General features: G+C 38.1%; 1 protein-coding gene across 2 annotated transcripts in view; it reads left to right on the top strand.

Annotated features, from left to right (window-relative positions):
• The window catches only part of EGF (epidermal growth factor), a 103969-nt gene that overhangs the window by 47241 nt on the left and 41102 nt on the right, over positions 1–15626 (top strand). For both annotated transcript variants that reach the window (XM_060147401.1, XM_060147403.1), the window contains exons 8-13: positions 1284–1406; positions 2912–3037; positions 4138–4274; positions 7296–7444; positions 12123–12227; positions 13472–13695. In XM_060147401.1, the coding sequence (XP_060003384.1) occupies positions 1284–1406; positions 2912–3037; positions 4138–4274; positions 7296–7444; positions 12123–12227; positions 13472–13695 (864 nt within the window). The remainder of the gene's footprint in view (positions 1–1283; positions 1407–2911; positions 3038–4137; positions 4275–7295; positions 7445–12122; positions 12228–13471; positions 13696–15626) is intronic.

The following is a 15626-nucleotide window of genomic DNA, read 5'->3' on the forward strand; positions in this document are numbered from 1 at the left end:
GTTAGAGTCCATTATGTGTCAAGTAGGACCCACATAATCTCACTTGATTGTCAAAACTGCTAGAACTTCTATGGTATATATTTTACATTTTAATATTTGATTTACTTGGAACTTATTTTGATGTGTGGTATATGGTAGGGATTTAGCTTTTGCCTCAAAGCATTACTCATTTATTTCTCTACCATTTACTGGATGACACATGCTCAATGATTTAAAATACCTTTATCACATACTGTATTCTTACGTGTACTTAAGTCTTTTCTAAAATGAGCTTTCCAATCTTTCCTATAACTGTATTTCATTTATAAGGTATATTCTGAAAAACTTATAATAATACCTGCTTTAATACTATCAGGGAATATTTTGATGCAAAAAAAATCCACGTAAGTTTACATAAAATAATTTTCAAGTGAAAAAAATGCTTTCACAATAACTATCTTCCATTGAAATAAATCTTCATTTTTTTAAGGTAATGATGTAAACTGGAGCCTTGTTCTTTGAAAATAATATCTTAATTTAAAAAGTTAAAGAAATCATAAAATGTTGTGCTTGATATAAACCTTGACATTTAGACTGGGGCAATCTGAATTCTATCTATAGCTGTCCAGAATCATAAGCAAATGAGTTATCAGAGATCTACAAAGTTCCTGACAAACCAAACCATTGAGAAACTGTTTGGTAGATAAGTAAATTTGTTCGTTAAGTGCAAAACTGTTAATTTCATTTGAAATTGTGACACAATAAATTTTACAAATTGCAAAAAAATAAAATGAACTTTCTATCTGGTTCTATTGATATTATCCTCTTGGTCTATTCCTGTACTCATTACCTACTGTTTTAATTATTGCATCTTTGTGATACATTTTATATTTGTTTAGAGCCTCTCATTCTCTTCTTACACCTAACCATAGTTACACAATGCTTTTAGTTTTATTACACATGTAATTTGTTTTCCAGATGAACTTGAGAATCATTTGCCCAAGTTCCATTTAAAATATTTTGGAATTTTGATGACTAATAACATAAAAAGTATTAATTGTCAGAGAAGAAACCTTGAGGAAACTAGAGTCATTTTCCAAAATTAGAAGTCCTTCTTTAATTTGTTTTAGAATTGAAACTTTTTCTTTATTTTTATATCTCTATTACCACAGCAATTCATAAATGTTCAATCTTTATTTAATTTATTCTTTTCAGGATATCATTTCTTTTGTTAGCAAGTGAATTTACCAAATTTCCACAAATCTGATTTAACACTAATCTTGACCTTATTTTTCATTAATTAGAATTAATTTCCTGCCCAAGCAATGTGTCTGAATGCAGTCATGATTGTGTTCTGACATCAGACGGTCCCATATGTTTCTGTCCTGAAGGCTCAGTGCTTGAGACAGATGGGAAAACCTGTAGTGGTAAGTTTATCTGCCTATCGTTTGTTTGAGTACCAAAATGTTCATTGCAGCTCTATTTACAATAGCCCGGAGATGGAAACAACCTAAGTGCCCATCATCGGATGAATGGATAAAGAAGATGTGGCACATATATACAATGGAATATTACTCAGCCATAAAAGGAAATGAAATTGAGCTACTTGTAATGAGGTGGATAGACCTAGAGTCTATCATACAGAGTGAAGTAAGTCAGAAAGAGAAAGACAAATACCGTATACTAACACTTATATATGGAATTTAAGAAAAAAAAATGTCATGAAGAACCTAGGGGTAAGACAGGAATAAAGACACAGACCTACTAGAGAATGGACTTGAGGATATGGGGAGGGGGATGGGTGAGCTGTGACAAAGCGAGAGAGAGGCATGGACACATATACACTACCAAACGTAAGGTAGATAGCTGGTGGGAAGCAGCCGCATGGCACAGGGATATCGGCTCGGTGCTTTGTGACCGCCTGGAGGGGTGGGATAGGGAGAGTGGGAGGGAGGGAGATGCAAGAGGGAAGAGATGTGGGAACATATGTATATGTATAACTGATTCACTTTGTTATAAAGCAGAAACTAACACACCATTGTAAAGCAATTATACCCCAATAAAGATGTTAAAAAAAAGAAAACATTCATTTTCTAACTGACACCTAAAAATCCATCTACTGACAAAGGAGAATAGATTTTCCAACATTACACATTGAAAGATATTTACATAATGGATTAACATATGGATTTAAATAAGATTTTTGTGTTTTGTTTTTAGATAGCATAGTGTAGTGGTTATGAGCAAGAGCTTTGAAGCTAGACAGCCCTGAGATAGCATCACCAGTTTCTAGCAGTGTCGTTTTGGACTAGTTACTTGCCCTCTTTTGGTCTCAGTTTCCTCATCTGTAGAGGTTAATGATACCTGCCTCCTGGATTTGTGACCAGCATTAAACAAGGTGGTGGATGTGGAGCGCTTAGCCTGTTCCTTGCACCTATGAATACCTCCCTACTTTTATCTTCATAGAGACTTAAGCATATAGAGTGAAGGCTATAACTCAAAATTAGCAAAGAGTTATGTGTGACATTTTTTTAAATAAAAAGAGCAAAAGAAGTCAAGAGACCAAAAATGTGAGAGAGAAAAAAATATATTAATCACTAGGAAGAATTAGACCAGCTGCCAAACTCATCAAAATGCACTTTTTATTCCAGCCAGCTGCCAGTGTGCTTGTTCACAAATTCAGTGATAGAACAAGAAGACGAGGGTCATTGGGATGTGAAGGATTAACACTGAAGATGTCAGGTTATAGGGAAGTAGAGTATGGTGACATTTTCCTCCTAATCTCTGAAAAATAAGCTTGATTGTGACAGTATGAATGATTGTGGAAATGGTTTTAAAAAGCAACGTATATTTGGTTCACCTTAATATTTTGATGAAAACATGATATTTTTTTAATACCATAGCATCATTACCAAGGAATTGTTTTTTGTAGGTTGTTCATCTCCCGATAATGGTGGATGTAGCCAGCTCTGCATCCCTCTTAGCCCAGTATCCTGGGAATGTGGCTGCATTCCGGGCTATGACCTACAACTGGACAAAAAGAGCTGTACAGCCTCAGGTTAGTGCTGTGAACATATGAAAGTGTGTCTCTGCAGAAAAGATTATGTGAAAAACAACATTTTATTTAGAAAGTGTTAAATTGCTCTTGGCTTCTGCATAGAAAGTCTGATTTTTAAATTTTTGGAAATGGAAAACAAATCACATTATAAATGTAAATAACATAAATTAATATTATATAAATAATAATTCTGTGTTTGAGGAACATTTTGAAGTTAATTAGCGTTAAGCAAAGATTTACTATAACATCAGGTATGGCATTCCAGTATATGTGAAAGTCATAACCAGAATAGTCTTAAAATACTTTATAGTTAAGGGGCATTTAATAAATATTTGTTGATTGATTTGATTTTTATCTCTCTGGTGAATGTAATAATCATAATACTTTGACAAGTTCTGTCCTTTTCATGACAAAATTTAATATGAAGTTGTATGCTTCAACTATTTTTTCATCTTCTGATATTACATCTCATGTCCTTCAACAGCCTTGGAAATCCTAGATTTATGCCAAATTGATTTAATCTCTCCTGAGGTTCATTATGCCTGTAATCCGGGATAACATAATGATGAGCCTACAGAGCTTGCCTTAGACCCCAGTACTCTTAACTTCTCAGGGCCTTAGTTAATATAGCATAATCTGAGCTCTGAAAATTATCAGGGGTCTAGTTATTAACTCACATAATCATACCTCCATTTTAAAACTGTCCAGACCAGAGAAGGGTATTTTTTGGACATGAATTAATACAGTCTGCTAATATTAATGTTTCAATATGTGTGAATCAAGGGGATTACACAGCATAAGACTTACATCATTTAGTTAAGATGTTTGTTACTTAATACTGTCTCTTTCTATAAGTAATTTGCATTTTAAAAGCAGGCACCTAGACAGGGAGGAAACCAGTGATGAAATTCTGGCCGTATGTCACCTCATGGAAAAGGAAGTCTTCTTGCCTCTCTTAACCTATACCGTACTGGTGGGAAATTAAGAAACAAGTACTGCAGAAATTAAGGAAGAGGGTACAATGAACGGGAAGGGTCAGAAGTGCCTTCTGGGTTCCAAGGCATATTTTAAATGCAACCATATTTAAATTTGGTTATTAGGACCACCACCGTTTTTGCTGTTTGCCAATTCTCAAGATATTCGACACATGCATTTTGACGGAACAGATTATGGAACCCTGCTCAGCCAGCAGATAGGAATGGTTTTTGCCCTAGATCATGACCCTGTGGAAAATAAGGTACGGTTTTGCTGCCTGAAGAGATGTGGCTGTGCTTTAAGAACAGAATAGAGGATTTTATCCTAACAGATGACCTGGGTTACTTGAAAATCCTCTGCTAAGCTCACAACAATTAGGCAAAGAAAAATTTAAATGTAGATATTAAAACATCACTTGAGAAAGTTTTAAGGATGTTTCTGTTATCATAACCCTACCCTGTTCCTTGCTGTGATTCAGCCATTTTATTGGGGATAATTTGAACAGAATCTGAAGTTTAGTTTCCTCTTTGGAAATGAGAATAGGAAGCTAGCACAGTGCCATACACACAGGAAGAGCACCATAAATAGGTTTTTATTTATTTGTGTTTTGGGAGAAATAGGAGGTTGAGGTGCAGCATAGGAAGTATGGATTACTATTTTGCACTTAATACATGTCCTTAAGGGAGGAAATTCAGTGACCTCCTAACCATGAAAACCAAGAAACATAAGTTTTACAGCTCATGTGTGAATGGCAGTCTAACACAACATTATTTACATAATAATTTTACATGAAGATTTTTTTGTATAAACATTAGAATTTCTAAATTATCAACCCAATCAGCTGACCATTTGGTCTTTAATTTCTTGTTATCTTTATGCTAGGTTAGAATGTGCTTGAAATGATATGTTACAGTAACTTCTGGAGATGAATCAGCCAATAATTATGAAGTTACATAGTTATTAATCTCCCTCCATAATGACTTAGTTGTTACTAGATGGTGCATTAATTCCTAGAATTTTAAAACTTGTGCTTTTGTTTCTTCCTGATTTGAAGCATTCTGGTAAATGGCCAAAAGAGATAGAGTGAAGCAAATTGATTCTGTGTTTAATTGGTCTGGATTGATAGGCGAATATAACTACTTTTGCAAATAGAAGTTTTGTAATTAAATACTAGCAAACAATTCTTTTTTTTTTCTGTGAACTGAATCTATTTGACTCCATAGAAGAATTCTATTAACAGGAAAAAATTAATAGAATCAGTTCAAGATTCATTTATTACCAAATTAGTTTTTTCCCACACAGTCAGTATTTTTTACAAGTAGGTGAATAAGGAAACCTAAAATGAACTTTAAGTCATGTGGCTTATTCATGGTTTTTCATTTCTCTGGTCAATGTTCTTATTTTCTTGCTTCCCAAACTGTGGTCCTTAGACCAGTGACATCAACATGGCCTGGAGCGTGTTAGAACTGCAGATTCTCAGGCTCCACTGCGACCACTGAATCAGAATCTGCATTTTAACGAGATTCCCAGGCGATTCATGCACACATTTGAATTTGAGAAGCAGGGCACTAGCAGAGTATTTTTTAATATAAGAAGTGCCCATTTTTGTATTATGGAATAGAACCTTTTCTAGAGAGATGATAATCCTTTATTTAATTACCATTTTATGAATATTCTCATTATTGATGATAGGTTTATGTACATATATGTACTCACAGTTAATATTCCACATATGCTGTCATTAAATTGTCAGCTAACCCATAGCAATTTTTTATTCTTGTACCTGTTCGATAGTCTGCATACTAGACTGAAAAAGAACTTTGCATCTTCAAGGTATGTTCTGTTAGACAAAATCTATTAATTAAAATGAAATTAGCTACAGTTAGAGATGAAAGGAACTTTAGCAAATACCTAGTCTGACTTTGTCATTTTTATAGCTGAGAAAATGGAGATTAAATGACTTAACCATGTACACTGTTATTGAAAATGTAAATTGGTGCAGCCACTGTGGAAAACAGTATGGAGGGTTCTCAATAAACTAAAAATAAACCCAGCAATATAACCCAGCAGTTCCACTCCTGGGTATATATCAGAAAAAAACAAAAACACTAATTCAAAAAGATACATGCACCCCATGTTCATAGCAGAATTATCTACAGTCTCCAAGATGTGGAAGCAACCTAAGTATCCATCAGCAGATGAATGGATAAAGAAGATGTGGTACCTACACACACACACACACACACACACACACACACACACACACACACACACAATGGAATACTACTCAGCCATAAAAAAGAGTGAATTTTTGCCATTTGAAAAAACATGGATAGACTTGGAGGGTATTATACTCAGTGAAATAAGCCAGACAGAAGAAGACAAATACTGTATGTTATCACTTATATGTGTAATCCAAAAAATACAACAAACTAGTGAATATAAAAAGAAAGAAGCAGACTCACAGATATAGAGAACAAACTAGTAATTACCGGTAGGGAGAAGGAAGTGGGGAGGGGCAATATAGGTGGAGGGGATTAAGAGGTACAAAGTATTATGTACAAAATAAGCTACAAGGATATATTGTACAACACAGGGAATATAGCCAGTATTTTATAATAACTATAAATGGAACATAAGCTTTAAAAATTGTGAATCACTATATTATATACCTTATATACCTTAACTTATATAATATTGTACATCAACTACACTTCAATTTTTAAATAAATAAATAAATAAAAATGATTTAACCAAGGCAATCAAACAAGTAAGTGTCAAAACTGGGAGGGGCAGCTGTGTCTCCTGACTTGCAGCGAAGCGGAATCCTGTGGGTCAAGCAGTAGAAGTTAAAGCTCAGCTTGCAGCCCCCATTAAACTGCTCATCTTTGTTCCCTTTCAGGCTGTAGAAGCCGTTAGAGTTCAAGTATGATGGCTTTGTTATTGACCAATGATCAAAGATAAGCAAATTACCCATAGCAATAGAAATATGTGCCAGGCACAAGGCTAAGAACTTATATATATAAAACTAATGCGCTTCATAGTATCATCCCCATTTTACCAATGAGGAAACTGAGCCTCTGAGACACTGATAAACTTGCTTAAGTTTACACATATCTGGGAAGCAACCGAGGTGGAGTTCAGTTCCAGGTGTGTCTATCTCCAAAGCCCAGCTCTTAACTATTGTACTGTATAATATAAAGATTTACTAACCTCATTTGTATATATTCCACATTAAGTTTTTAAACAAATCAAACTGAAATGCCTGTGTTCTCTTTTGTAGATATACTTTGCCCACACAGCCCTAAAGTGGATAGAGAGAGCAAATATGGATGGTTCCCAGCGAGAAAGGCTTATTGAGGAAGAAGTAGGTATGCCAGAAGGTCTTGCTGTAGACTGGATTGGCCGTAAATTCTATTGGACAGACAGACGGTAGGTTTCCTCTTTCAGTTTTAAGCCACATGGGAGGGGGGTGATTGGATGGGTAATACAGCTGGCTTCATCCTCCACTTTGAACACAGGAAAATATTGCTGGGCACCTGACTGGGATCGGAGGAAAGATGCCCCCAGTGCTGTCCACAGTCCCTCAACCCCCTCCCCACCACCAAACAGGACATTCCTCCTTTTAATCAAGACTGTATCTTTCATCAAGGTCTGTAGGCATGGGCAAGTTTTGAGGACCAAGAAAACAGCATGTATTTTTGCATTTCAGGCTATTGGTTGTAATCAGGGAAACACAAAACCTGTCTGGATATAATCAACAAGCATTCTCTGAGCATCTGCTGTGGATCAGGCTCTCTCCTAGGTAGCATGGGAGATACACAGGAGCCTGAGAAGCGCTCCATGTTTCCAGTCACCTTATAGTTTAGCCAGGGAGATAAGACACATGTACACAGGGAAAACTAATACAAATGCTTGGTCTAAATCTCAGTACAAGAAATATCATAAGGTCATGCATAAATAATTGCCAAATGAAGGATGGATACTCCCAGAGGGGGCTCTGGAAGGGGCTTCAGGGATCAACTTCCCCTTCATTTTACAGGTGGGGAAACGAAGGCTCAGAAAGGCTAAGTGATTTATTCAAGGTTGCACAACATTTAAATGACAAGTCTTTCTAGAACCCACATGTTGGCTCTCAGGGTGGGAGAGATGGCCTGTTTCCCTCTGATGGGCAACAACAGGACCAGAGAGAAGTTGTGGTGTGTCTGTCCTCTGGGCACACTGCTCTTGGGGCTGCAGGAAGCACCACTGCAGTTGGTGTGTATGTGTGTGTGTTTGTGTGTGTGTGTGCGTGTGTGTGGCCTTGTCAGCCCCAGGAACGGGGTAGGAGAAGGGGGAAGAAGGAAGCGGCTGCATCCCTTGTGTGTGCTGACGAGAGCCCACTTCCTGCTTCTGAGCAAGAAGGAGCCAGCCACGGAGTACGTCACAGAAGAAGGTTAGAGATTCCGTGCTCTGGGATACTCTCTCAGAGTAACTTAGAGCTATGGCGTGACCTGGTGGCCAACCCAAACCTCTGACAGCTCTGCAACCTTGTTAAACTAAAAGAAGAGAGAATTAATTAGGGTTTCACCTCTGAAATCAGTGGTCCCAACATAGAGGAAGAAGTCCCAGGGAGTGGATTTATATGCTTGCGGGTAGGCTTTCTACGTCCCAGAAAGTCTCTTCTGGTCTGGATAACCCATGGGAAACAAACAGGCTTTTAAACATGAGCCAGATGCATGATGTGGTGCCCAGTTATCAATAATATGGCATTTCTATAACCAGAATGAGTATATTTTAAATAATTCATTCAATCATTTGTTCATTCATTTAACCATACCTTCATTCCATTCCTTTATCCTTTGGGTATTTTTTTTTTTTTTTTTTTTTTTTGGTACGCGGGCCTCTCACTGTTGTGGCCTCTCCCGTTGTGGAGCACAGGCTCCGGACGCGCAGGCCCAGCGGCCATGGCTCACGGGCCCAGCCACTCCGCGGCACGTATGGGATCTTCCCGGACTGGGGCACGAACCCGTGTCCCCTGCATCAGCAGGCAGACTCTCAACCACTGCGCCACCAGGGAAGCCCATATCCTTTGGGTATTTATTCATTTATTGAATAACTGAAATGCACCAGATACTGCACTAAGAGCTTTATATCCGTATTGACTCCCCAAAAGGTAAGTCTTCTTATCCCCAATTTAAAGATTAAAAAATTGAGAATCAAAGAGGTAAAATAACTTTCCTGAGGTCAAGCAGCCAGCAAGTACTGGATCTGGAATTTGAACTCAAGGATGACCATTTCCGAAGCTTGTGTTTTTAATAATCATAGTGTGTACTGCCCTCTACAACCAGGGTCAGTTAAATGTCCTCGACCCAGTGTCATGTAACAAATGAAAGTCAACTTCAGTCATAACAATGCTAAAAATATTAATAATGGCCTTCTCTGCTTTGAACCTACTTAAAAGGACATTTAAAATATTAGCTGCGCATAATAACAGAGCTTGTACACGGCTGTTTTAGGAAACGTTGATTAGGACAGCAGATGTCTGGCACTTTGGGCCCCTCTAAGCATGCCGGGTCTCCTCATATTTCCCACATTTGCACGGCACCTCTAATTTTATGTGTTTGATTAATAGCACCATAGTACCTACTGCTGAGGCAATCCTTTAGGAGATAGACAGGCACCACCGTATCCTGGAGGATCAGACCTCAAATTCTCTGGCTCATTGACTTGAGTAATAACGAGCCCTTCTCATGTTCTCGGCAGCTGCTAAGAGAAAACCTTTGATTTGTCTGGAAATGAGAGGTTTATAGTTTGAAAACCTTAATATTAGCTAGAAATTGGATTTGAATAACTGGGATTCCAAGCTTGTGATATTAGATTATATAGTAACTCTTAACCAAGTCAAAGAACCAGGATGGATGCTTACAGTTTACATTGGCTTAGGAAAAGACAGATTCAGATTAACATCTAACTGTAGGAAGGAAGCAGATTGATCATTCCACTGGCAGTGCTAGTATTTAGTATTAAGGAATCCTGGTTCGCAAAGTCAAATGCCTAGTAAAAAGAATCAAGAGGGAAACAGTGTATCTGTTTGCTCATCCTTTTGAGGTAACAAAAACTACCATGAGGTAAAAAAATCACTCTTCTGGGGTTCTGGATGGACAACCCTTGCCCTGGAAATAGGGTGGGTTTAGAGGATCCCGGTGGTGGCACTGAGACCAATTAGATAACAAATATGAAGAGAGAGATACTCCACTAGATTGAGGGTTATGCTTGAACTCACGTGAACCCAAATGTCCGCCCTTGTCTTTGCTATCTCATGACCAACACCGGAGTTCAAGGTGTGCTTTGTGGCTGAATCAAATAGAAGTGTGTTATTGGGTGACCCCCTTGGGGAGCTTTCAGAGTAAATTCCAGCAATCCTGCCCGAGACAGCTCCAGAGGCAGGAGCTTATGTCGGTCTCAATTCTCATCACCTTACTCCTGCTCAGAACAGTAAGAATTTAGAGATGATGTAACAATGAGATCAGGCCTGACAGTTTTATTTCCCCTGGTCACAAGCAAGTGGCTTCAGAATTCCTTCCCTCAAGGGAACAGGCACAGTGACAGTTGTGACTGAGTGAATTTGACACATTGAGTTCAAAAATACCTTCCACTTCATCTGGGAATAAAATTATCTTTTAAAAGTGGCGCTGGCGGCTTCCCTGGTGGCGCAGTGGTTGAGAGTCCGCCTGCCGATGCAGCGAACACGGGTTCGTGCCCCGGTCCGGGAGGATCCCACATGCCGCGGAGCGGCTGGGCCCGTGAGCCATGGCCGCTCAGCCTGCGCGTCCGGAGCCTGTGCCCCGCAACGGGAGAGGCCACAACAGTGAGAGGCCCGCGTACCGCAAAAAAAAAAAAAAATGTGGTGCTGGAGTATAAATGATTTCAAATTATCCACTGCCCTGAGTTGCTAGTTTGCAAAGTGTATTGGGCCCAGCCCAGGCCCTGAGCCAATTTTACCTTTATCTCCCTCCTGCATATGGCCCATGAGGAAGAATAGATCAAGCCCCGGCCCCCCGTCTAGAAAGGGCACTTGAACAAGCCACCTGCAGAAGGTCTCCTGAGTGTTTTGTAGCACAGGGTGGAGGGACTGGTCTTGCTCTGTGTTTCTGGGCAGGTGGCACGAGGTGGGGAAGGGAGGTTATTTTATTTTATTTTTTTTTTGCGGTACGTGGGCCTCTCACTGCTGTGGCCTCTCCCGTTGCGGAGCACAGGCTCCGGACGCGCAGGCTCAGCGGCCACGGCTCATGGGCCCAGCCGCTCCGCGGCATGTGGGATCTTCCCGGACCAGGGCACGAACCCGTGTCCCCTGCAACGGTAGGCGGACTCTCAACCACTGCGCCACCAGGGAAGCCCAGGGAGGTTCTTTTTAACCTCCACTGTTGTGGTCCTGCCTGCTCAGGGAACCTGCTGGGGCTCATCCAGTGCTTAGGTCAATCCCTGACACACACTAGGGGCTGAGGAAGTGTCTATTTGATCATCAAGATTTGTTTGACAAATAAATGGAAAAATTAGAAAGTAAGAATTTTCTCCCCTGCCAGATTCCAAAGAGTTATTATTATTTTTTAATGGAAAGAGTATTTCAGTACTCCCATTTGTCTTAGAATCAGATGGAAGAAAATTAAAGCCAGTGTAAGTCTTCTCCTACTGTCCTTGTGTTGGTTGTCTCTGTGGCCTTTCGAGGTCTGCTCTCCTTCCTCCCTGTGATCTGTGAACACCAGGTGGAGGCTTTTATTGGTTCCACCAGGAGCTGGGAGGTTGTGAAGAGAAGGGGATGGTGGCATTTGTACTTCCTGGCTTTATCCCTGCCAGGCCACTGACACAGAACCCTCTTACCTTATCCTTTCATGGTGTGTTTTAATTGCTTGGGATAAATATTGGGAAACTCATTTAAACCCTGTGTTAAAAAAAAACAATAGACTTTGCATAAGTGTTACTCCTGACACGTGTGTGTTCATGTGCACACCTGTGATAGGGGAGTTTAGAATGCCTATTTTGCTTTTCAGTAAGCAACAGGGAAAACAAGTATTTTTGTTTAAAAAGTAAAGTTGATATAACAAGCCCCTTTATATTACATGCATTTTAGGAAATCTCTCATTGAAGGGAGTGATTTAAATGGGAAGTATCGTGAAATAATCATTAAGGAGGACATCTCTCAGCCACGAGGACTTGCTGTTCATCCAATGGCCAAGTAAGTATTTGTGAAAATAAGGCCCTTTCTGTGGAGGTCATAGGACAGTTTATGTTTGATGTGCTAGTGTCCAAAATTCGTTGTAAGAAGACCTCAGGTGGTCAGTGGAATCAGAAACCAAGAAAATCCATAAGATTTGTTCAAATGTTCAGAAATGGTATGGCTAGCATAACTTCCTCGTCCTTTTAATGTCTTTTGATTTGTTTTTCCTATAGAAAACTTTATTGTTTCGATACCCTTTCATTTTAAGCAAATTCAATTTCTTTTTGAAAGGAAGTGGGTTGTAATTCATTCATCAACGATGCATAAGCCCCTTACACTATGTACTTTCTTTAAAAACTATATTGTTTCTTGAGAGAGGATGATATTTGGATTGCATGGCTTATGAATTCTATTTAGAAAAATCATGAGTTCCAGTGATAGGTCATTCCTAGATTTAGGGAAGAGGAAAGAGAAATCGTGAAATATTAGGAGGCTCTCTGTTGTTAATTGTGAATTAGTGACAAATGTGGGTTTAAGTTAGAGAATTAAGGAGAATAATTCCTTCCTAGTTAAAAATCAAGGATAAAAGCTCATCCTATTTTATTTATGATGGAAATTTTATGATGGTCTGTGGGAAATAATAAACTGGTAGAAATAGATAATTAATTTGGAGCCAGCCACGATTCAAACAATGAGAATGTAACCATCTCTAAACAAGGCAGTGAAAAGATACTGAACCATATTGAGTTCAAAAAATGTGCCTCAGCACCTGCTTTACAGAACTGAAAATTGACCAAGTTAACTGAGCACATACTATAAAACAGGATAATAGATAAATATGCTCTTCCCTTTATGTTATAATTTTACATATACAGCAAGTTTTACATATGCATATCAGAGGGACAGGCTAGCAAGATTCCATTGCCTTTTGTAGCATGAAATGCTGATTTAAGAATATGCACTCAAACACCTGTGATTAGCAATACACTACAAGTTTTTAAACTAAGAATTCCTTTCTTATCCAATCGTCTGAGCCTTAATTCAGCATTTTCTGTCCGAGCTGTTGTACATAGAGAAGGTAATTTTTTGCTTTTGAAAATTATGTGTCCAATATTCAGTGCTCTACTTTCTCTTTCTGCATTCCTTGGTGTACCACTTTAGTTTATCCTAAAGTGACTTACATTGATGTTTTTAATAATGAAAGAATAAAAGAAGTGTTTTTCCTTGCAAGTTTTATTTGTTGTATGCTTTCTTGATTAAAGGAGATTATTCTGGACTGAGATGGGGATTAATCCACGAATTGAAAGCTCTTCCCTTCAAGGCATTGGCCGACTGGTTATAGCTAGCTCGGATCTGGTCTGGCCCAGTGGAATAACAATTGATTACTTAACTGACAAGTTGTACTGGTGCGATGCCAAGCAGTCTGTGATTGAAATGTCCAATCTGGATGGTTCAAAACGCCAAAGACTTGCCCAGAACGATGTAGGTGAGGCTTTGGAATGGGTGATTTCTTCAACTTGATTGAGTGTTGATGAGTGTTAAATACAAAATGTGTTTACACACACACACATACACTCACTCACCACCCCCCACACACACACACCCTTAAACATATGGTGAGAAAGGAATACAGACTAACAGATTTCTCCAGATTTATGAGCTACAAAGATTAACATTGGAATATTGGATAAAAAATAGTGATGCATAATCATTTCTCTTTGCCAAGATTTCTTAAAATCAGAATGAAAATATTAACCATTTTAAAACTTCTTTAAGAATAAGAACTTGTTCAGCTACTACCATTTCTTATGTTTTCTCAAAAGTCATTTTCACAAGTGATAGTATCATCTTTAGCCATTCATGTGCAAAGGTTAATACAGTTTTCCCTCCTATTATATTTTCAGATTTTGCATGGGGTATCATGTATTTTCATAAAGAGTTTTGAAACACTGTAGCCTATGCTAACTGTTAAAAGAGAAGTACAAACTGTTATGACATTATATAGCAGTAGGAGATACATTTTGACTCAGGGAATCTGCAAAGACAGTATTTGAACTGGGCCATGTGGTAGATAGAAGGTGATAAAACACTATCATTTGAGATAAGGCTGCAAAAATTGGTCTTTGTATGTTAGTACTGCCAGAATATGTTAATTGAAATGAATTCTGAACGTACTAGGGAGCCATTGCATATTCTTAAGCAGGAAATGTATCTGATAATATTGGTATATCAGGATAACCACTTAGGTAACAGTGTAAGTGTTGGATTGGAATGTGGAGAGAAGGAAATGAGTTAGGAGGTTATGATAATTGTTCAGTCAACAGTTAATAAAGGCCTGAGCTAGAAGATTACCGTTTAAAAAGTAGAATGGAGGATTAGAATATTACAAAAATCACTGTGAATGAAAAACCAAGAGGATTTGGTAACAGATTGGATGTCAAAATGAAAGCCAGGGTGATGTTAGAGATGCTTTGGGAATTTAGAAGCTGGTTGGTTGGGAAGATGAAAAACATGGTCTCTCTTTTTTAGGAAGAAGCTAACAAACTAATAATCCATGTAAGGTATTTATTTTGCCCTTTCTCGTTGGTAATGAACTTCTAGATTTGTATTATACATTAAATAGATCAAGATAAATATAATTAAAAATTTTACATACTTCCAAGCTTCTTTAAAAATTGACATACTTCACAATAAATTATAAGCTTGTGTACAATTGTAAACTTTTATCATCCATGTACCATTATAGGAAGTGGAGATACAGTGGAGAGTAAAACAATTATGGTTCCTGTGAAGTTATGGAGTCAGTAGGGGAGACGTACATTGTTAAAAAATACATCTCCCAAATAAATGTAAAGTTACAGCTTTGATATTTGGAGGTATAAAGGGATTTGGAAATTCCTAACTAGAATGTAAAGACAACATATTCTAAACCAAAAAAAGCATAGGAGATATTTTGTAAATAATTTGTATTGCTATAATCTGTGACTAATGCAACTTACTATTAGATACAAATACAAATAATCTGGTATGTGTACATCTAAATAACCGTTCCCACCATTACAGTGCCATCTACTGGTAGTTCAACTGTGGCTCTCCTGTAAACAAAAAATAAGGAAGATTATATCTAGTGTGGGGTTTGTGTTGAAAAACAATAGCTAATTCTGACACATACTACAACATAGATGAACCCTGAGGGCGTTTTGCTAAATGAAATATGCCAGTCACAGAAGACCAATATTGTATGATTCTACTTACTTAGGGTATCTAGAATAGGCACACTTATAGAAACAGAAAGTAGTATAGTATTTGCCAGGGCCTAGGGGGAGGGGGAAACAGGAAGTTGTTTAATGGGTATAGATTTTCAGTTTTGCAAGATGAAAAAATTTCTGGAAATTGGTTGCACAACAATGTGAATGT

This window comes from Lagenorhynchus albirostris, chromosome 4 (genome assembly GCF_949774975.1).
Source record: "Lagenorhynchus albirostris chromosome 4, mLagAlb1.1, whole genome shotgun sequence".
Lineage (NCBI taxonomy): Eukaryota > Metazoa > Chordata > Mammalia > Artiodactyla > Delphinidae > Lagenorhynchus > Lagenorhynchus albirostris.